The 24,578-nt window shown below is 37.7% G+C and overlaps 1 protein-coding gene across 1 annotated transcript; it reads left to right on the top strand.

Annotated features, from left to right (window-relative positions):
* The first annotated feature begins 2 nt into the window (after positions 1-2).
* On the top strand, positions 3-24,204 carry LOC101438784 (killer cell lectin-like receptor 2). Its single transcript, XM_058282796.1, has 8 exons — positions 3-3,318; positions 5,517-5,597; positions 5,693-5,809; positions 6,894-6,983; positions 8,313-8,552; positions 9,542-9,684; positions 11,798-11,904; positions 22,550-24,204. The coding sequence occupies exons 1-8, from the start codon at positions 3,309-3,311 to the stop codon at positions 22,692-22,694; spliced, it is 933 nt and encodes a 310-aa protein (XP_058138779.1). The 5' UTR covers positions 3-3,308; the 3' UTR covers positions 22,695-24,204.
* Positions 24,205-24,578: the final 374 nt, after the last annotated feature.

Here is a 24,578-nt window from a genome sequence, read left to right as displayed (position 1 = left end):
GGGGGGGGGGGGGGAAAGGACTTTGGCCCAGTGGTTAGGGCGTCCGTCTACCATATGGGAGGTCCGCGGTTCAAACCCCGGGCCTCCTTGACCCGTGTGGAGCTGGCCATGCGCAGTGCTGATGCGCGCAAGGAGTGCCGTGCCACGCAAGGGTGTCCCCTGCGTGGGGTAGCCCCACGCGCAAGGAGTGCGCCCGTGAGGAAAGCCGCCCAGCGTGAAAAGAAAGTGCAGCCTGCCCAGGAATGGCGCCGCCCACACTTCCCGTGCCGCTGAGCCGCTGACGACAACAGAAGCGGACAAAGAAACAAGATGCAGCAAATAGACACCAAGAACAGACAACCAGGGGAGGGGGGGGAATTAAATAAATAAATAAATCTTTAAAAAAAAAAAAAAGAAATAAAAATAGAAGAAAGACTGAGCATCACCAGAGCTTCCATGGGGCAGTAAGATATAAACCCACAGTTCTGAGGCTGCAGTCCACAGAATGGTTCTAGAGAGAGAAGGGTATGCTATCACATGCTCCCCAGCTTGTAAACTGTTAGGCCACCCTCCTCACCACATTCTTACAAGCACCTGTGTTCCAAAGTTAACATGGTAGGAGAGAGAGCATGGTGCAGTGTGTAGAATTTCTGAAGTACTACTTCTGACACTTCCTCCAACTACTAGAACCTTGGGAGAGAAAATAAAAATTAGTGGACATTTACTTATTTAAAAGTCTAAGAAATCCTGTCTGTCATGCTAATCTCATTCTCACAAGCCTGTGAACCGAGAGATATTCTGATTGAATAGGGAAAGACACTAGGGTTGAAGATTTGGAGTGATAGTCAAATTTTTACAGATAGGAAGGATTCGAATCTTGGGTTTCAAACAAAATTTAATATATAGTAGGACCTACTTATTTCATTCAGTCCTCACAACAACCCTGGGAGGCAAATAGTGTTATCACCATTTTACTGTGGTGAATTCTAAGCTTAGAGAAAAGTGAAGTAATTTGCTCAAAGTCACACATAGGAGCTAGGGCTGGTATTTCAAGTCTAGTCTGCCTGATTGCAAAATTCATGCTTTGGTAAGAGCTTTGTTGAAAATCCAGGCCTTTCTAAGTCCGTAGGCCATATTCCATGCTCTGGGGATTAAGTCAGGCCTGATTGTAAACATAGGTGAAAAATTAGCAATAATGTGTCATTAGGCAAGTCGCCCTCTTTGAACATTAGTTTCTTCCCTTGTAAAAGGGGGACAATAGTATCTGTCAGGGTTGGGAGGTTTCAATATGGTTATAGATAAAGAAGGTGTTTTAGAATATGACAGCCTCTCTGCCACCTTGTTTTACTGTTTTTTAAATTTCTTTTAAAAATTTTTATTTTAGTTTTAAAGAAGTTCTAGATTCCATAAATGATGTGTAGAAAATATAGGGGGATTCCCATATACCCCACCCCCACCACCTCCCCCACTTTCCCGCATTCACGACATCTTGAAAACCACTGCCATTCTCGCCATCCTTGCCTCCAATCTCCTCTCAGGAGAATTTCCTTTACTTGTCTCTTGCATTGGACTAGAGGGCTAGGAACCTTCTTTCTCTGGTTTGTAAATGATGAAGTCAAATCTAGGATTAGTGGAAAGAGAAAAGGAAAGACCTAGCAACAATTATTCCCGAAGTGTGCAGATTCCACGTATGTACCTTTGGTTACATTTTTTAATTAAGTCAGTCTCCGCACATGATGATAGATGGAAGACCGTCTAGTGATTCAGAGATTAAGAATTGTGTCCATGGACAGAAGTAGGCCAGTGGAGGGCTCGACCACAATCAGCAGACTGTGTTTGTCAAGTGGTTTGAAGGAGAAGTGGAAGGTATGAGCAAACTGCAGAATGGGGAGGCTCTCTGTAGGATGATGGTTTAGTAGTGGACTAGAGTTTGGTAAGGGAAGAAAAGAATAAGCAAAGAATTTGGTCAGAGCCTGGTAAAATAGTGGTGGGGTTTGTCTCTGCACAATCAACAATTTCCCCTCCGTTTTCCGTCTCACTCTCCACCCCCACACTCCTCATTAGTCACTCACACTTGTATTTTAAGGGCAATTTAAGTTGGGTATATGCTGGCAGAGTCTGGCGCATAGGTGTAGAATGAATTTCTTTTTAGTTTTTAGCTTGTATGGAAATGTCAGGTCTAGCTTTTATGTTGTAGAGGCAGATCTTTGAAATTAGATTCATGAATAAGACTAATTCACTCGAGACTCAAGGAAAGGCTAATTTATGAGTATCTCATCTTGAAAAATAAACGTGAACACTTTCACACACGATAGAGTACAAATAGGAACAACTTTTCTGGAAGACTTGTGATAATAACTATCAAAGTTCTTTAAATGTGTATACACTTTGACCCTGTAATTACATTTCTAGAAAATTTTCCTCATGAAATATCCAAAAGTACAGACCAAATATTTTTTACCCTGGCAAAAAATCAGGAACAATCTAACTGTCCAACAGTAGGGAATGGCCTAAATAAATTATGGTATGTTCATGTTGAATAATAACTATATGTAGATTTTAAGTGTATGGTTAATAAAAATGTTTTTTAAATGAGAAAATGCTTATTATTAGGAAAAATAGATTAAAAACGTTAGCTATATAATGAAACTAACTGTAATAGTATACATAGTGCTCAGAAAAAGAATGGAATATATTGAAAATTGTATGGAAAATAATATATACTATATAGTAAAATTATGGGTGTTTTAAAATCATAAATCAAAAAAATGAGTAATCTTCAAATAGCATATAAATGAAAGTTTTTAACATAGAGGCTATTTTTTAACTAAGTTGAATTTAGTCATGATATATATGTGTGTGTACATATATTTACATATGTACATTTTAACCATGTTTTTATTAGTAATTTCTTTAAAGTTACTTTAAAGTTACTGTAAAGAAACTTTAAAGTTAGTTTTTTGTTAGGGATTTTAGTTCTTGTTTTCTCCAAAGCTGTGTTCCTTTATCTTCTCAGTCCTCAAAAATGGATTTGAATGATGTGTTACAAAGATTACTATGTGGTGGGTTGGTTGGTTGACGTGGAAGAAGATATAGTTCATGACCATTTTTCCTCTCCCATCAACCTCAGCTTTCATCATACAATTTCCTCTTACACTTTGATCAAGGGGAGGGGCAGAGCATTTTGAGTTGGAGTATTATTCAGAGACGAATCATTTCCACCTGTAGTCTTACAACCCCTCCATCCATCCCAAGGAGTCAGTACTGGAAAGGCCAGTTTTCCCCACTTCATTTTGGGCCAGCTTTCTCCACCTGCATCACTGCATGGCATGGATACAGGTAACATCTACTGTTCAACCCTCAGATCTTTGTCCCTGATTTTCCTATTAGTCTAATGTATTAGGAAATACTCTAGGAAAAACAGGATTCTGGCTTTTTTTTTTTTTCTTTAACAAATGAGGGCAAGAGTATGGGACTTTCATTCTCTGTTGATCCCTTTAGAACTGCATTCACTCTGAAAGATGTGAAAACTGTTGGCGTTCAGCACACAGAAAATTATTTTCTCTTTCTCAATATGCGCTGCTATTTGCTTCATGTTATCAAAACGAAGAGGAGTGTATTCGTTTCCTTGGGCTGCTCTAACAAATTATCACAAATTTGGTGCCTTAAAACAACAGAAATGGATTTTCTCATAGTTCTGGAAGCAGGATGTCTGAAGTCAAGAAGTTGGTGGGGTTGGTGCCTGCTGAGGTTCTGAGGAGAATCGGTCCCATGCCTGCTCCAGCTTCTGGTGGCTGCTGCTTTCCCTTGCTCTTCCTTGGCGTGTAACTTCAGCTTCAGCCTCTGCCTCTATCTCAGCATTTCCTTCTTCTCTGTGTGTCTTTGTGTCTCAAATCGCCCGCCCTAAATCCAAGATGATCCCGTCTCAAGATCCTTAATTACATCTGCAAAGACACTATTTCCTCAGGTCACCTTCACAGGTATCTGGGGTTAGGATTGGAACATAGCTTTTGGGACAGCACAATTCGACCCACTACTAGGGGTTTGGGAGGTTAACTACTTATTTATTTATTTATTCAATTGTCTTTTTTGAAAAAAAGATAAATAGATCACACAAAACAACTACTTTTTATTTCAATGATTTACGTATTATCTTTTCTATCTTGAAGATTTCTGTGACAGACTCCTTTTTCTTTGGAAATTTGGAAAAATATGAATGAATAAGTTTAGAATTATTTGTGAATTAAGAAAAATTTAGAGGGAAATATAGTTATATGTGTGAATTGTTTTCCATATTTCCTGTTTCTTGGATATCATCTTTTAACTCTGATTAATGTTAGAAACCAAGGGAATATTAAGTATTTACTATTTAATAATTTCCTTCTAATGTTACAGGATATTAATATCAGGCAAAAATACAACCATTGCAAACTATGGACAGTAGTATATAGTACCATAATCTTCCATTAATGATAAGTGAAAGAAACTAGACAAAAGGTATTATATATTGTTTGACTCCATCTATACAAGATATAACTACAAATAAATTAGAGAGACAAACAGAATAGCAGCTATGTATGGCAGGGAAGGATAGAGAGATTGAGAGGTGATTTTGAAGGGGTAGAGTTTTTTGTGTTTTTCTTTTTGTCTGTTTTTTATTTATTATTATTATTTGAGTAATGAAAAAACTCTAAAATTGGCTGAAGTGATGAATGCACAACTATGATTATACTAAATATTGATTGTACACTTTGGATGGATTGTATGCTTAATGAATATGTAGCAATAAAATTGATTTTAAAAAACTCAATTCTTCCCATGTAACTCACCCATAATAATATACAAGACAATCTAAAAAATAATTTCTTTCTATATTGATAACATAAATAGATTGAGTCTTATATAGGTATTAACTGACAACTGCCTATTGACAAATTTTATTTTCACGTAAGTTTCTCTGGCAACATTGTATACTAAAAGATGATTTCTAAAATTTTAATGTACGAATAATCATTTGGGATTAAAAATACAGGTATTTGAACTCTTGAAGAGATTCTTATTTAGCAGAACTTGCATGGGGCATTAGACTCTTAATTATTAGCCAATTCCCTCAAATAATTTCTTTGTAGATAGTGTATAGGACACACACTGAGAAATACTGGTAGAGTCATATAACAGTTGAAAATACTGCAATAGCTTAGTTTATATCTAGGTGTAGGTCAGAACATATGTATTAAAGAGAAAAAGCACTCTCCAATGTGTGTGTGTTTAAGCCAACACACATATTATTTCTGAATGTATAATCTATTTCTGTATTTTGAATTGGTAGTTTTATAAATGTTCCTGTGATATGAGATAGTACCAGTTTTGCCTAACATATGTGCATGTATGTTATACATTTTCAACAAAATTGACTGGGTGAATAAGATAATTTATTGGTAGATTTTCTTTTCATACTTCCTAATGGCAGTGAACACTGTCAGCATAAATGATTTTAACAAAGAGCTGAAAGGTTTTCCATTTCTTATATAAATCAGGCTCAGTTTATATGCTTTGGGTCCTGAAGGAGTTACGCATGCGCCTGGACACACACACATTCTTCTCAGCATCAAATCTCGGTATGTTCCTATAGGTTGACATTTTCATTTTTCCTTACACAGGAATCATCCTATTGCAAGGATTTAACGCAAAATATTTTCTCTTCTTCCTCCAGAGATGAGCAATCAAGAAGTGATTTATTCTACCCCGAGATTTCTTCAGTCTCCTTCAGAGTCACAGAATACATTAAGACCTGATGTTACTCAAAGGCCTGGGAAAATTGATGACAAAGGTATATTCTAAGTATCTAGTTTCATCTGTCTCTAAGGGGATAGCCAAATTTTGACATTTGAAAAAATTTTTCCTAGGTTTACTGCAGGTTTTCAGCTGGTAAAATGAAGCCATAATAGGATGGAGTAGTCGAATGGAAGTCTTCTTTTCCAAAACTTTGCGAATGGAGAAATTAACAAATTATTTTAAGTTTGAGAAGCTAATAGAATGTTTTCTTTTGAATCTGATCAGAGAGAATGTGTGAGGCCTTTAAAAGTGAATGACAGGCTAGAGTCTCAAGAAAACACTTCATCTCCTAGAAAAATGAAAGTCTTAGCGAATGCTTAAGAAATGGAACATGTGTGTTAAAAACCATGTTTTTATTCAGACAAAGGATATTTTAGGTGTCTTAAATATTACCAAAACCTTAGTGACAAGGAAGCAGCAAAAATGTTCCAAAGGGGCTTTCTACTTTTTCTATCTTATATCTCTACCTTCAATTATTATTACAAACTCTAATTTGAGAATAGCTTTTACTCTTTTAATTTAATGATAAACAGATACAACTTTCAGATACTTAGGATCTCTAAAGGAAGAGGATAAATATAATACTCTCTAGAGGAAAATAGAGTTAATGGAAATATGGGAAAGTTGATTTCTAGAAACTCCTTTTAGGATATATTCTAGTCATATCTCCAGCTTCAAGTTGGGGCTCCAAACATCCACTGTTGGCTACCAGCGGCTCAGGCATGATGGCAACTTTTTTCCTCTGCAAACTTGGTTGTGATCGCAGGAAGGCATAGTCATGTTAACGTCGATTCTCACAAATGTGTAGGAACTACTGCCATTGGTGTGAGGGATGTTTTTGAAATCTTATACAACTGTTGCTGTATGTAGGATTTCTGCAATGGGTGGTATGTCAGCCAGAAATGTGAAACTTTAAAACTGGTAATTCTAGGCTTACAGATTTAGGTCAGTTTCTGTGATATAATTTTTTTTTTTTTTAAATTTCAGAGAAGACTCTATGTCAAAAGGTGTCTGGGGTTGAGCTTAATAGTGAGTCAGCCTCTTTTCTGATTATTATTTTCTCCCTTTTTTATTCAAAGAGTGTTCAGTGCCCTGGCATCTCATTGCAGTGGCTCTGGGGACCCTGTGTTTACTTCTCTTGGTGACAGTCACGGTGCTGGGGGCAAAGAGTGAGTAACTGAAATGTATTTTTCTGGTCTGAGTAATGGCAGTAACCACCATCAGTTTTTTTCCTGGCTATAATCAGAGGATGCCCCAGATGGCTATGGACTTGGTTGGTGATTTTTCCCCAGGCATATCACAGTGTCATTTTCCTTTTACTTACCTCTTCCCATTGTCTTTGTAGCTGTGACGAACTGTTTCATTCTTTACCGAGGCATATTCTTTTGGATACAGGCCTTAGTAATATTCCACCATCTGAGTTTAGATCATTGTGAATCTTTTTTTTCCCCCGAAAGATTTATTTATTTATTTCCATCCCCACCCCCGCTGTCTATTCTCTGTGTCCATTTGCTGTGTGTTCTTCTGTGTCTGCTTGTCTTCTCTTTAGGTGGCACCAGGAACCAGTCCTGGGACCTTCAAGAGTGGGAGAGAGGTGTGCTCAATCCCTTGCACCACCTCAGCTCCCTGGTCTGCTGTGTTTCTTACTGTCTCTCCTCTGTGTCTCTTTTTATTGTGTCATCTTGCTGTGCCAGCTCTCCAGTCGGGCCAGCTTGCTGCACAGGCCAGCACTCCTGCATGGGCCAGCTTTCTGCATGGACCAGCTCTCTGCTTGGGCTAGCTTGCCTTCACAAGAGGCCCCAGGAATCGAACCCTAGACCTCCCATTCAGTAGATGGGAGCCCAACTGCTTGAGCCACATCTGCGTCCCTCGTTGTGAATATTAAACATTATCTGAGAAACAGCTGTTCAAAAGAAAGTATGCCTTTCTCTTGAGTTTCTAAGAGATGAAGAAATGGTTTAATAAAAAGTAATTCTATACATGAATGTCAGATGAATCTTGCTTCAAGCTTCTTCTTTTACTCAATTTCCTTGATATAGTTAGAGAATATTACCAATTACTTAGACAAAATTATATTTATCCTATGGATAGCCTACTTCACTAATAATTGTGCTTTCTCTTCATGTTTCTTAGTTCAGATTTTCATACTCAGAAGACGTACTGCTAAATGTTGACTGATTGATTTTTACATTGGTACTTATTTGCAAATGATGTGCTAACTATTAAAAAAAAACTAACCTGAAAGGGAAGGTGGTACCACCATAGCTTTTATTCAGCTATCTTAATTTATTTATTCTACACTTAAGTTGCTAATACTGAGAAATTTGATGGTTCCATTTCTATGGTTAATTCATTGAGGTGTTACTTTCTAAATGTCAAATTACTATTTAGTAATGAAATGGTAGTTGACAAAGCCTGACTGTTTCTCTTGTGACTTAAATTTCAATATTTAATAATTGCAAGTAATTTTCATGGTATAGCTATGTTATTAATTTTAGTTTTTCAGTATATCCAAGAGAACCATCAACGGGAGAAAATTCCACAAAACTGCAGTCAAAGCTATCACATGCAAAATGAAAGCTCCTTAAAAGAGCAACTTTTGAAAAATGAGACTTTAGAAGTAGACACTCTCAAAAATGAAATGCTGCAGCAGGAAAAACAACTGGACTCATCCTTTAAAAAACATAATACATGTCATAGAAGAAATGAGACATTTTCAAAAGTTTTGCAAAACACAGGTATGGAGGAAATCTTGAATAAAGGTTTGCATGATTTGGCCTTATTTCTTCCCTCTCCAGAAGTTTTGAAATTTGATAAATAGGCTTATGATATATGCTAGCAATCTATGGGCTGAACAGTTTTTAAACGTTGCCTCTTAGATGTAGCGAGGGTATATGGGTCTGTTGTTTCAATCATGGGATTGAGTCCCCAGGAACAGGTTTGAGGTGATAGAACCATATCTTTTCTGAAACTCAGTGTAGTCCTTGCATTCCTATTGCTCCTAGAAAATTTCAATTCCCCTGAAAATTTATTATTTTGGACGTGTGAGCAAATGAGGGACTCTGACTTTGTCATTGGCATAGAATATTGAAGGTTTCAGTAAAAATTTACTTTGGCTAAAGTGGACAGACGTGGCTTTTATTTGAATGTAGTTGTAAAGACGATTGTGTGTGTTTTACCATTCTGCCTTCGTTTCTGATATTTCCTCCATACATGACAAATATATACTCCCCACATCTGCACAACTTGCCATAGTGTCTGTGTTTGTGCAACTCTGCCTGATGATGCCATTAAAAATACGCAAGAGATAAAAATATTAACTCTCATACAGTAAACTTTGTTATCTTGCATAATGATGGAATGAAATGATCTAGGTAATCAACAACTACTAAATATGTGTTTAGGATTAAATTTCACAAATAGCTTTTGCATAATTAATCTCATTTAAATATAGTGGTTAGAAGAAATTTATTGTCTCTATTATTAAAGGATCAATAATATTTTTTAAATTTGAGATATTATAAAATATATGAGGAAAAGGAGAAAAGAAATCAATTTCAAAAAACAATGTTTCTTCTATTTAGAAGGCATTCCAGAACCTTGATGAGCCTCCTATTATCATTATTAATCTCTAGTAAGATTTTATTTAGGTATAAAAGGACTGATAAATATATTATTCCAATCAATACCAGATAAGAAATTTAATGATTCACCTTGTATGTTGTAGGTAAACGCTGTGAAGACAAGTGGTTTTGTTGTGATGTAAAATGTTACTATTTTACCACTGAAAATAAAAAGTGGAAAGAATGTAACCAGATTTGCCAAAAGTATGGATCAGCCCTTTTGAAGATAGATCATAAAGATGAACTGGTATTATAGACTATTACATTACTTTTGTTCTCTTGGACTCTTTCTCATTTGGACTCGAGCTATTGAGGACAGTGGGGAGAAGAGAAGGAGGAACCCTGTACTTTTTGTTGTGTTTGTGTGTGAGCAAAAATTGTATAATCTCCCTGGAGACCCCTGCCTGCTAATAGGCCAGGCATATGATGCTGCTACTTACTAAGTAAGCATTCAGTACGTATTGTCTGTTACGATGACTAAAATTTTTATTCCCAAAGTGTAAATCCCCTTTAAGATGAAATTTGGGTCTTAGAAATCTTCTCCCATTTTAAGGAGTCTATAGGAGAGCCACGGATAGAGTTAGGCTTTTCCTTTGATGAAGTCCTTAACCCTTTGGCAAATAGCAGCCTGGAACCAACAGTTATTTATCCCTCTAGGGGGGCAACTAAGAACTTTGCCCCTGAATGGTCTGGTAGTTGCTGTTAAAGGCTAAACTGCCTGGGTATAAATCCAGCTCTGCCATTTACTAGAGTTGACCAAACCACTTACCTTATTTGGGCCTCAGTTTCCCCATTTGCAAATTAGAGATAATGAAGAACATAAAAGCAATAACAGTTTTACAAATTTGTCTCATGGTTATTTTCCCTGCACCCGTAAGTTACATCTCCTTGATCGATATTCTTACATATTATATCAAGCTATTTATTTTTCAGAAAGAAATGTAAAAAGAGAAATGTAGTGACAGTATTGAAATTCTCCTTTTTATTTGTACTAATAGAAACTGTTCACACACAAAATGTGTTTTTACAAAAAATGTTTGCAAAGATCATTTATCACTTATTTGCTGATGGTGGTGACAGTGGCACATTGAGTGTAATCAATGCACTGAATGGTATAGATGAAAGTGGTTAAAAGAGGAAACTTTAGGATGTTTGTATTATTAGAATAAAAATTAAAAGCTAAAACCTAGGACTGTGCAACATGGTGAACTCTATTGTAGACGATGGACTATAGTTCATAGTACAAGTATGAGAATGTTCATTCTAGAATTATAACAATTGTACGATACTAATGCAAGGTGGTAATAATAGAGTGGTATATGGGAAAAATACACCTAATTAAACAATGGACGATAGAACTATTTTAGTAATCTTTGATCAATTGTAACAAAGGTAACCACTGTTAAAAAAAAATGAAGTACAATTCTTAAAAAAGCACTGTCATCAACAGTAACAAATGTTACACACCCTGCCAGGTGTTGGTGGTAAGGTGGTGTATGGGAATCCTGTATTTTGTGCATGATTGCTTTGTAAACTCACAACTTCTCTAATAAAATAAAATGAAAAAACATATTCATACACAAAATGTGTTTTTACAGAGAAATGCCAGCAAAGATAATTCATCGTTTAGAAAAAAAAAAATTTTTATATGCAAAACTAATATGTGTTTTAAATTGTAACATAAAAGAATTCATGCTATCAGTTCACAAAATAAATTTCTGTGTTTGATGCAGTGAAACATAGTAACCCTATATTTAAAAATATGTGCAGTCACTTAATCAGGCATTATGTACTATATCCCTTTTGACTTATTACATTTTTGGACCTACTGAATACTTCTTAATGTGCTCTTTTTCCCTTCACTCCTCTGAACTACTGGCTATTCCAAGGCTTTCTGCTATGAGGCTCAAGGCTCTATTGTGCGCACACACACACATAGACTTTTTATTTTAAAAAATTAGTTTTGATAATTCTTACTCTCACTTAAAAATATGTGATGACCATTTTCCTACCTATTTAAATATTTTTTTGAATCATGATTTTTAATGGCTGTATAAAGTGTTATAAATTTTTAAAAAAATCTCCTATTGGTTTATTTAGTTAAATAGTTTTCCAAGTTTTAAATGATCTATGAGACTGATACCCATTTGTAACATAAACAGATAATCTACTGGTGGAAAATACTTCAGATAATGAAATTACTGGGACTGAGGGAGGAGATTTTTTTCTAGGAAGGAGAGATGAAGGATAATATGGAGAGTAGCAGAGTACTGGCTGTAGAAGTAACTGACCCCTTTCTTGTTCTCTTATTCATCTAACAGATGGGAATTCAATTATGATCTATTTTATTTACTTTACAGGCCTTCATTCAATCCCAAGCTTACAAAAATACCTCCTGGATTGGATTGTCATATAATGAAAAGGAATGCAAGTGGAAATGGGTGGACAATAACCCTTCTTCTGATTTGTAAGTCTGGATTACATTCAAACGCTAAAATATGTGTGGGGGTTGAAAGGATTGTATCTAAGAAGAATCTTCTCTCATTTCACACGGTTTAACTAATTTTCAAGTAGAAGTCATTGACAAGAATAAATAGAATGATTAAGAAAGTGTTCCAGGAAGTATAGTTAAAAAGGAAGAGACGTGTCATGCACAGTTTTTAGTAATAATAAAAGTGTGGTGCTAAACACATGCTCAGAATTATGTGTAATGAGGTACGCAAATTGAAACAAAATCATAGAGCAGGGTGATATGAAATGTTTGGGGCATTCTGACTAAGCCACAGCAATTTTTCCAATCAACAGTAAATGAGTGTCTTAACTATCCTAAAAATTCATGTGAAGCTTCTTTATGTGATTAGTTTATATACACACATACACACACACCTTATTTTTCTAAGAATGCCTGGCATGTATGAAGCAGGTACTCAATAGATAATTTTTAATTAATTAATTACTTGAGTGCAAGGATTATAGCTTGAGCTTCAGTATAATCCTTCTAGTTTGAAGTGTCACATTTTATTAAAGAAAAAAAGGGAAACGGACTTTGGCCCAGTGGTTAGGGCGTCCGTCTACCACATGGGAGGTCCGCGGTTCAAGCCCCGGGCCTCCTTGACCCGTGTGGAGCTGGCCCATGCGCAGTGCTGATGCGCGCAAGGAGTGCCGTGCCACACAGGGGTGTCCCCAGCGTAGGGGAGCCCCACGCGCAAGGAGTGTGCCCCGTAAGGAGAGCCGCCCAGCGCGAAAGAAAGTGCAGCCTGCCCAGGAATGGCGCCGCCCACACTTCCTGTGCCGCTGACGACAACAGAAGCGGACAAAGAAACAAGACACAGCAAAAAGACACAGAAAACAGACAACGGGGGGAGGGAAGGGGAATTAAAATAAATAAAAGTAAATCTTTAAAAAAAATAAAATTAGTGGGGTAGAGACAGCCTCCACTAGCCAAATCAATTTCCTACAAGTCCAAGACACTTCAAAGGAGGTCCAATCTCTCTCAGTGCATCTGAGCTGGTAAATTCCTCTTTAGTCATAGAGGCTAGACCCCAGACCACGCTTTTTCTCCCTGGTTGGTAGGTAAAATGATTAGGATTTGGAGGAATGCCCATCTCCAATTCATACCTCAGATCAGATGAGTAAACACAGGGGATGGGTTTTGGGTGTGGGCTCTGTACAAGTGGTGTTTATGTTAAACACCATTTATTAAGTGCCACACACTTTACATGTGTTATTTAGAATTCTTATGAAATGCATCAATATACACCCCAAAGTCTTTGCAGTAGGTATCTCTAGCCCTATTTTACAGAGGAGGAAACAAAACTTGGTATTCAGAGTTTTTAAATTTTGGAATTGCCAGCAAAGGGTTAATTACCTGTTAGAAGTGAAATTGCTTGATTGAAGAGTCTGAAAATATTGAATAGGAATTCTAAAGGGACTTCTCTTTAGAAGGGAACGTCAAGTATACTTCTTACCAGTAGTGGACGAGAATGACCCTCCACCCACCCAGTGACTGACTTTTTATTTTCCCAATCTAGTGTGTGCATGTGACATCTCACTGTAGTTTTTTTTTTTTTATAATTTTACCTTTTTTTTTTTAGATTAAAAAAATTTTTTTTTCTCTCCCCTTCCCCCCCCCCCCAGTTGTCTGTTCTCTGTGTCCATTTGCTGTGTGTTCTTTTTTGCCTGCTTCTGTTGTCAGCGGCGCAGGAATCTGTGTTTCTTTTTGTTGCATCATCCTGTTGTGTCAGCTCTCCGTGTGTGCGGTGCCATTCCTGGGCGGGCTGCACTTTATTTCACACTGGGCGGCTCTCCTTACGGGGTGCACTCCTTGCGCATGGGGCTCCCCTACACGGAGGCCACCCCTGCATGGCACGGCACTCCTTGCACTCATCGGCACTGCGCATGGGCCAGCTCCACACAGGTCAAGGAGGCCCGGGGTTTGAGCCGCGGACCTCCCATGTGGTAGACGGACGCCCTACCCACTGGGCCAAGTCCGCTTCCCTCACTGTAGTTTTAATGTGCATTTCCGATTTCTGATGAGTTTGAACACTTTTCTATTTATGAGCTATCCGTATTTCCTCTTCCATTAAATGACCTTTCTTTTTCCTATTTTTCTATTTTTGCTTATCTTTTTTTCTTAAAGATTTAAGGAGTTCTCTATATGTTTAGGATACTGTATTAGTTAGCCAAGGGGGTGCTGATGCAAAATTCCAGAAATCTGTTCACTTTTCTAAAGGGTATTTATTTGGGATAGGAGTTACAGGTACCAGGCCATAAAGCATAAGTTACTTCCCCCACCAAAGTCTATTTGGAGCAAGATGGCTGCTGACAGCTGCGAGGGTTCAGGCTTCCTGGGTTTGTGGCTTGTCTTTATATTTTCTTTATGTTTTCTTTTAGTTAACAGATTCTTTTACTTTGATATAGTTTGATCTTTTTCTTTATGTCTTGTGGCTTTGTACTTTAAGAAATTCTCCCATTTTTATCTACTAAGAGTTTTATGGCTTTTTAGATCTTTAGTTCACTTGGAATTGATTTGTGTGTGGTGTGAAATAGAAATTAAGTGTCTGTTTTAACTTTTTTTTCATATGGATTGTCCCCCAAACATTTATTAAATGACAATCCTTTCCCCACTGACCTGCAATGCTACTTCTGTTATTTATCGAATGTCCATGTATTCATGGGTCTATTTTTGTGCTTTCAATTCTGATCCATTGGTATATGAGTATGCCCCAGCTCTAATAAGGTACTTTCTTAATTAGCTTTAGAATGAACTTTGATATATGATTAAGCATGTCCTCCTACCACCTTTTCTTCCTCAGAAAGATCTTGTTATTTTCAGATCTCTGGATGTCCATGATAACTTTTAGAATAATGTTATCAAGCTTTAGCCAAAACTAACCAACCAACCAAACATCATCAACAATAGGAACAACCAAAATGCTTGGGTTTATGTTTGATTATAATCTGCTATTAGGCAGTTCACTGGTTTTTTAAAAAAAAAATCCTAAGTATTATATTTTTTTATTTCTAGGAATTGTTTCATGTTTTCAAATTTCCTTGCTACTTAAGTCATATTTTCAAGCTGTCTTTTAATTCTTGAATGATGTTAAAAATACTTATTTTGCATTCAGTACCTGATAATTCCAATTCTCTTGCCTTTGATGACTTTCACTCATGATGCAATTTTCTTTCTATGTTTAGTGTTTTTTTTTCCATTCTTGAACTGTGTGGAAATTATTTGAGGCCTAAGGGTAAGGTGGCTTTCTCCAGAAAGAATTTGCTTTTGTTGAATGCCTTTGAGCACTATAAAACTGGACCATTTTTAATTCTAAATTTGGGTCCCACAAGCAGTGCAATTTTGGGTACCAACCTACAAAAGGTGTTGTAAGAAATTACCTTGATGTAGCGGTAGCCTCCAAGTATACTCCCAGGCAAACTATCCCAGAGGTTAGAGAACAGAGACACTCATAGGCCAAATTCAGATGCTCAGATCACACAGTTTATTAAATCAACTTAAAACACACAGCAAGCCTTAGGATAAGGTGCAAATGGGTGAAAAGACCACATAACCGGAATCCTGGGTTATACTCTTTTCAGATGGGGTATCTCTGCTGCATGAGCCTTCCCTCATGAGTTGAGTTTTGAGTAAGCAGGTGCAGTGCACAGAAGGTGCTTGCCAGCAGCACACACATTTTCTGTATTGGAAAATACAGGCATGTGTTAGTCTGGCTTACCTCTGCAGCTCACTAATTAACCTGAAGAGCAGTTAGGGATTTCTATTTGTGTTTCTTGGGCTGAGGGCCAGAATGGGTATCACCAAAGTTTGGTGAACTTAATACATCATGAATGTTGAGTGCCTCTGTGCCTTGTGCGTGTTTTGTGCATGATATTTGGTGTCTACTTGGTCCGTTCCTCCTTCTGTCTGCATTCAGCATATACATGCTCCATTTACCATATCTAGGCCTAACATCTCATTGGTTGCTAACTTTTACTTATCCATACTTAACACATCTTAGGAGTTCTGCCTGTGCCTCACAAGCTGCTGGGTTTCATTTATCTTCCTTTTCCTGTGGCAGGTTTGAATGGTCTTAAATAATATAGCAAATACAAACTACATGAGGGATGGCTTGAGATTTTGAATTCTTAACTGAGATTAGCCTTTTGCCCTTCTGTTAAATCCAAAGTTCTGGATAGGCCATATTAATTTTATTTTATATTTAATTCTTTTTACTATGCTAGGGTAGTTTATATTGAAGTTATAGCTCTTTCAGTCCCAGTTTTATGTAGCTAGGCTTGTATTTAGAATTCCCATCTTGAATGGAATTTGGCTTTGTCTCATAGCCCCTGAGTCAGTGAGTTAAGTTACCAGCTTCAGCAATTCTCCGTCAAGGAGCAATTTGGCTTCAGTTCTACATTTATTCTTCTGGGGTCCCAACTCCTTTGAAACCTCTATCGAAATCTCTATCAATCTACTTTTTGTCAGTTCATGGATTTATTGAAGAAGATGAAAACAAAATGATTTCATTGAGCATTTTTAATTGTTTTCAAAAAGAAGGTACTTCTGGCACCTAATCCACCATTTTGCAGAAATAGAAGTCCTGTTCTAGCTTTTTTTCACTGAACCCACCACGTTTTAGCATATAGCTATTAAACCTGTGCCCTGTGGGATAGTGGGAGAAACAAAACAAAACAAAACAAAATAAAACAAAAGCATCAATCAAATAACTCATCTTTGTCTGTATTCCAATTCATTTTTTTCTCTTTGAGGTATATATACACAAGACCTGATTATCTGTGTCAATTCTTCTCTTTTTAATATTTCATTTTTGTTGAAAAAAATTAAAATGAAAAACAGCTTTGGGGTGTGTGTGTGTGTGTGTGTGTGTGTATATATATATATATATATATTTTTTTTTGCCTTAAAGAAGTGGGTTTACAAACAATCATGTATAGGGAAGCAGACTTGGCCCAGTGGTTAGGGCGTCCGTCTACCACATGGGAGGCCCACGGTTCAAACCCCAGGCCTCCCTGACCCACGTGGAGCTGGCCCATGCGCAGTGCTGATGCGCGCAAGGAGTGCCCTGCCACGCTGGGGTGTCCACCGCATAGGGGAGCCCCACACACAAGGAGTGCGCCCCATAAGGAGAGCCGCCCAGCGTGAAAGAAAGTGCAGGCTGCCTAAGAATGGCGCCACCCACACGGACAGCTGACACAACAAGATGACACAACAAAAAGAAACACAGATTCCCGTGCCGCTGACAACAGAAGCAGACAAAGAACACGCAGCAAATAGACACAGAGAACAGACAACCGGGGCAGGGGGGAAGTGGAGAGAAATAAATAAATAAATCTTTAAAAAAAAATCATGTATAAAATATAGATTTCCTATATACCACCCTATTATTAATACTTTGCATTAGTGTGGTACATTTGTTACAAATGATGAAAGCACATTTTGAAAATTGTACCATTAACTATAGTTCATGGTTTTAGGATTCACTATTTATGTTGTACGGTCCTGTGGATTTTTAAAAATATTATTATTCTAGCAACACATATACAATTAAAATTTACTCCTTTAAAAATGCATTCAAATATATAATTTACTGTTGTTAATTGTGTCCACAATGTTATCCTACCATCACCAACATCCATTACCAGATCTTTTCCATCATCCCAAATAGAAACTCTGTACAATTTAAGCATTAACTTCCTATTCCCTATCCTCACCCCATCCCCTCGGAACCTGTATTCTAGATACTGACTCTGATGAGTTTGATTATTCCAAGTCTTTCATATCAGTGAGATCATAAAATATTTGTTATTTTGTGGTCTGGCTTATTTAATTCAAAATGTTATCTTCAAGATTCATCCATGTTGTCACATGTATCAGAACTCCATTCCTTTTTATGACTGAATAATATTCCATTGTGTATGTATATACTGCATATTGTTTATCCTTTCATTGGTTAATGGACACTTGGGTTGCTTCCATTTTTTATCACCTGAGAAGAATGCCATTATGAACACCAGTGTGAACATATCTGTTTGAGTCCCTGCTTTCCATTATTTTGGGTATATACGTAGAAGTGGGATTGCTGGGTCATATGGTAATCCTATACTTAACTTTCTGAGGAACCACCAAATTGTCTTCCACAGTGGCCACACTACATTCCCACCAACAATGAATTAGTTTCTCTACATCCTCTCCAACACTTGTAATTTTCCGTTTTTAAAATAATAGCCATTCTAATGGATATGAAATGGTATTTCATTGTAGTTTTGATTTACTTTTCCCTAATGGCTAATGATGAGCAACTTTTCATGTGCTTTTTGGCTATTTGTATATCTTCATTTGAGAGTTGTATTCTCAAGTCTTTTGCCTATTTTTTTTTAATGTATTTAATTTAAAATTTTTTTTGTGTTTTTCTCTATTTTTTTAATTGTATTTTTTGAAGATACATAGATCACAAAAAATGTAACAATAAAAACATAAGAGGTTCCCGTATACCCCACACCCACTGCACCCCGCTCCTCCCACACCAACAACCTCCCTCATCATTGTGGCACATTCACTGTACTTGGAGAACACATCCTGGAGCACTGCTGCACCACATGGACAACAGTTTACATTGTAGTTTACACTTTCCTCCAGTACATCCAGTGGGCCATGGCAGAACATATCATGTCCAGCGTCTGTCCCTGCAACATCATTTAGGACAACTCCAAGTCCTAAAAATGCCCTCACATCTCACCCCCTCTTCCCTCTCCCTGCCCCCAGCAACTACCATGGTCACTTTCTCCACATCAATGCTACAATTTCTTCTATTACTAGCCACAATAGTTCTGTAGTGGAATACCAGCAAGTCCACTCCAATACATATTTTATTCCTCCATCCTGTGGACCCTGGGATGGTGATGTCCACTCCACCTCTGTATCAACAGGAGGCTTAGATCTCACATGGCTGATGGATGTGATTCTCCTGCTTGGAGTTGTAGGCACTCTTGTTTCCCTGATGTGGTGGTTCACCATCCTCATCTCCCTGTTAGCTGATCTGGGTAAGACCAATGAACTGGAGTGTAGGAGTTGCAACTTTGCTGAGGTTCAGGGCCCAGCTGGCACATGGCCAATCCAGAGATTCAGGTCTCCTGAGCACACACCAACCCCAGTGCCAACCACAGGTTCAGTAAAAGTCACAGAGGAGGTATGTGTAGAAAGGCTACATCTGAGTCCAAATCCACCACACTCAGGAACACAAATTCCAAAGTAGGGCCTACTGACAAGGTACCAAACTCCAGAGCCATCTGTCATGACTGTAGAACCTGTGTGTCTCTGTAGCCCTCAGGAGCACCAGTATCTGGGGTTGTATCTGCTTTGGCTGTCTCTGGGATCCTGCTGACGCATGTGTAAGCATGACCCCTTTGATGACCTCCTGGCTCTTTTTTGAAGACTCTTAGCCATATAAACTCATCTGTTTTTACCAATATCCCCCTTTCACTCAAGGTCTTTTTCTTTTTTTTTTTTTTTTTTTTTTTTTTTTTTTTTTTTTTTTAAAGATTTATTTATTTATTTTAATTTCCCCCCCTCCCCTGGTTGTCTGTTCTTGGTGTCTATTTGTTGCATCTTGTTTCTTTGTCTGCTTTTGTTTCTTTGTCCGTTTCTGTTGTCGTCAGCGGCACAGGAAGTGTGGGCGGCGCCATTCCTGGGCAGGCTGCACTTTCTTTTCACGCTGGGCGGCTTTCCTCATGGGCGCACTCCTTGCGCGTGGGGGCTCCCCCACGCGGGGGACACCCTTGCGTGGCACGGCACTCCTTGCGCGCATCAGCACTGCGCATGGCCAGCTCCACACGGGTCAAGGAGGCCCGGGGCTTGAACCGCGGACCTCCCATATGGTAGACGGACGCCCTAACCACTGGGCCAAAGTCCGTTTCCCTCAAGGTCTTTTTCTAGTTGCATCACCAGTTAGTGATTTGTAGTACTCTCTCAGCACCAAGGAGGCTCATCCTTGGGAGTCATGTCCCATGCTGGGGAGAAGGCAATGCATTTACATGCTGGGTTTGGCTTAGAGAGTGACCACATTTGAGCAACATGGAGGTTCTCAGGAGGTAACTTTTAGGCACCCTGCAGCTCTAGGCCTAGTTGAAATTTCAGGCACACAGGCTCATAAGCATAGTCATCAGTATCAAGGGCTCATAATTGGACCATCTTTCTTCACTGGTCTTTGCCCCTTGTAATTTTTTTTTTTTTTTAAAGAAATTTGAGATTACATAAATGTTACACAAAAAATATAAAGGATTCCCATATGCCCCACTTCTTCCCCCTCCCTTATTTTCCCACATTAATAACGTCCTTCATTAATAACGTACATTTGTTACAATTGATGAACACATATTGAAGCATTGCTACTAACCATGGACTATAGTTTACATTATAGTTTACACTTTGGCCTGCACAATTTTGTAAGTTATTACAAAATACATAATATTTTGCCTGCTTTTTAATTGGATTGTCTATTATTGAGTTGTAGGATTAATTTATACATTCTGGATATTAAAACCTTATCAGACATGTGTTTTCCAAATAATTTCTCCCATTGTGTAGGTCGTCCTTTTCCTTTCATGATAAGTCTCTTGGTGCACAGAAGTTTTTAATTTTGATGAGGTCCCATTTATCTATTTTTTTCTTGTGTTGCTTGTGCTCTGGGTGTAAAGTCTAAGAAATCATTACCTGGGAAGCAGATGTGGCTCAAGCAATTGGACTCCCATCTACTATATAGGAGGCCCAGGGTTTGATGCCCAGGGTCCCTTGGTGAAGGCACACTGGCCTGTGTGGCGAGCTGGCCCACACAGAGTGTTGACCTGCATGAAGTGCTGGCCTGGGTGGAGTACAGCCTCATGTAGGAGTGCTGCTCTGCACAGGAGTGCTGGCCGAATGGAGAGCTGGCACAGCAAGATGATGCAACAAAAAGACACACAGAGGAGAGAGAATAAGAGATGCAGCAGATCAGGGAGCTGAGGTGGCACAAGAGAATGATCACCTCTTTTCCACTCTGCAAGGTCCCAGGATTGGTTCCTGGAGCCACCTCATGAGAATACAAGCAGATAGAGAAGAACACACAATGAATGGACACAGAGAGCAGACAGTGGAGGAAGGGGGGAGAGATTTAAAAGAAATATATCTTTAAAAAATAGTCAGGGAAATGGATGTGACTCAACCAATTGGGCTCCCATCTACCATATAGAAGGTCCAGGGTTTGATGCCCAGGGCTTCCTGGTGAGGGCAAGCTGGCCCACATGGAGTGCCAACCCATGTGGGAATGTGGCCCCATGCAGGAGAGCCACTCTGTGTGGGAATGTCACCTTGCACTGGAAAGCTCAAGAGTGCTGGCCGACGTGGAGAGCTGGCGCAGCAAGTTGATGCAACAAGAGACACAGAAGAGAGAAAATAAGAAGATGTAGCAGAACAGGGGAGCTGATGTGGTACAAGAGAGTAATCCCCTCTCTCCCACTCTGGAAGATCCTGGGATCAGTTCCTGGAGCCACCTAATGAGAATACAAGCAGAGACAGAAGAACACACAGCAAATGGACACAGAGAGCAGACAGTGGGGGTGGGGGGGTGGGGGGGGGACCTGCCGGGAGAAATAAATAAAATAAATCTTAAAAAAAAATCATTACCTAATACAAGGTCTTCAAGATGCTTCCCTGTTTTCTTCTAGGGAATTTTTATAGTTCTGGTTCTTATGTTCAGGTCTTGGATCCATTTCAAGTTGATTTTTTTATATACTGTGTGATAAGGGTCCATCTTCCTTCTTTTGCATATAGAGATGCAATTTTCCTAGCACTATTTGTTGAAGAGATTATTCTTTCACAATTGAGTGGTCTTTACTTTTTTGTCAAAAATCATTTGGCCATAAATGTGAGGGTTGATTTCTGAGCTCTCAATAAAATTCTGTTGGCCTATATGCCTGTCCTTGTTCCAGTACCATGCTGTTTTGATTACTGTGGCTTTGTAATAGTTTCAGGATTAGGAAGTGTGAGTCCTCTAATTTCATTCTTCTTTTTCAAGATGGCTTTGGGTTTTTGACTTCCTTTACACTTTCATACATATTTCATGATTGACTTTTCTGTTTCTGCAAAGAAGGCTGTTGAAATTTTTATTGGTATTGTGTTGAATATGTAAATTACTTTCAGTAGAAATGACATCTTAACATTTAGCCTTCCAGTCCATGAACACAGAATGTCCTTCAATTTATTTAGGTCTTTGATTTCTTTTAGCAATATTTTCTAGTTTTCTATAAAATAGAATTTCTTTAAATTCTTGGTTAGATTTATTCTAGGTTTGGTATATTATAATCCCATAGCAAAATTGCAAGACACTTTTTGTCTTCTGACCAAAAATTCCCAATGTGGAAAATAATGGGAGATTATGGGTGAAGTCAAGAAGCCATTATTCTATTTAGTGGGCGAAGAACAAAGGGAAATTTTTTAGTCTTAAAGTATAGTAAACATTTTTACATTCTAGATCTTTAGCCAACAGAGTGAAAAAAAATCAGGATGTATTTTATTGCAAGCTTCAGAATTAAATGTTTGACCTTATATGTTTTCTGTTCTACAGTAATTTTTCCATAATGAAATTGCCTTCTGGGAGAGGACAATGTGCATTTTTAACCTCAACAAGAGTAGAAAATATTGAATGTACTAAAACCTACAACTGTATCTGTGAGAAGAGAATTGATTGTTTTCAACTAGGTTCCACATAGTTAAGAAGACAAAGGTGAAAATGGCTTTTTTAACTTTTTGTTTGCTTCCTGTATTAATTTTGATTCTTTACAAATAAATGTTTTTGACTGTAGTTCTTAATTCATTGTGGAAAGAGATAGAGATGAAAGAGATGGTGAAAGAGATGATGAAAGAGAAAGAAAATACCTTTTGTGGCACAACTTGAGAATCATATGTCCTTTTGTTTCATTGAAACAAGGAAAGAGTTTGTCTTTTCCCATCTTTAATTGCTCTGAGGAATTATTCTCCACTTTCATTTCCCTGCACTATACAAAGAAACAATTAGAGGTCCCTGATAAATATTCTGGTCTTTTTGTTATCATCAGTTGGATAAATTATTTCAGTATCATCTTGCTTTGATAGATTAAGAACTGGAAAATAGTTATTTTTTTCCATCAAGACCTTACCTCTCACTTTTTCCGCTCATATTTTACTATACTTTCAGACTCACAGAAAAGTTGCAAGAACTTTGTAACTTTTCAAGGAACTCCCATATAACCTTTACACATATTTACTATTTGTTTATATTTCACTCTATCTCCTCTAAAGTGTTTTCTCCCTCTCCCCCATCATGGCTGGTCCATTTGAGAAGAAATTGGGGACATAATGTCCCTTTGTCCTTAACTATTTTCTAAACACAAGGACTTTGTCCTAAATAACCATAGTACAATTATCAAAATCAGGAAATTTACCATTGATACAATTCTATGATCTCATCTATCTATGATACATATGCAACTTTGTCTATTGTCCTGATAATGCCGTTTACAGTTATTTTCTTCCTGGTTCAGGATCATGCAATGCATCTCATTGTAATGTCTCTTTAGTCTTGTTTAAGGTAAGACAGCTCTTCAGGCTTTCTTTGTCTTTCTTCCTTTTCTCCCTTCCTTCTTTCTTTTTTAGGAGGTACCGGGGATTGAACCCAGAACCTTGTACATCTACTGAGCTATATCAGCTCTCCCTTTTGCCTTTCTTGACCTTGACATTTAAAAATCTATTTTATTTACTCATACATTACATATAATAAACTGCATCTATTTAAATGTACTGGTTAGTGAGTTTTAACAAATATATTCATCCCTGTATCCACCAACACAATCAATATATAAAACATTTCATCACCCTCAACATTCCTTTCTGTTCCTTTATCATTAATTACCACCCACTCTGGCCCCAGCATCCAGTGATCTGCTTTCCATCACTATAAATTAGTTTTGCCTATTCTAGAATTTCATATAAGTGAAAGCTTAATTCATGTACTCTTTTATGTATGGCTTCTTTTGTTTATCATGTTTTTTAAACTGTCATTTTGTGTGTGTGTGTGTGTGTGTGTGTGTGTGTGTACCAGTAGTTAATTCTTTTTTTTAAACTGAGTAAATTTCCATTGTATGGCTATACCACAAATTGTTTATTCATTCACCTATGGACATTTGACTTATTTCCAGTTTTGGGCTATTATGAATAAACTTGCCTTGAGTATTTATGTGCCAATCTTTGTGTGGACATATGTCTTCATTTATTTGAGGTAAATAAATTCCTGCAGGAGTTTGATTGCTACTAGAGTGGTTTTCAATGTGGTCCTATCATTTTACTTTCCCACCAGCAACATATGTGACTTTCAGTTCACCACATCTTTGCCAACACATGGTGTTGTCAACCTTTTTCATTTCCATCTTTTGGTGCTGGTGGCTGCATTAAAAAAAAAATCATATTTATTGATACATATTAATAAAGCATACAATTCATCCAAAGTAAACTATCAGTCCAAATTGTATAATCAGTGGCATTTGTATAATCACATAGTTGTGCATTCATCACGTCAATCAGTAGAGCATTTTCATTATTCTAATAATAATAATAAATTA

The sequence above is a fragment of the Dasypus novemcinctus genome, chromosome 20 (assembly GCF_030445035.2).
Source record: "Dasypus novemcinctus isolate mDasNov1 chromosome 20, mDasNov1.1.hap2, whole genome shotgun sequence".
Lineage (NCBI taxonomy): Eukaryota > Metazoa > Chordata > Mammalia > Cingulata > Dasypodidae > Dasypus > Dasypus novemcinctus.
Note: the sequence above shows the minus strand (reverse complement) of the source record. Positions and strands in the feature narration are given on the sequence as shown.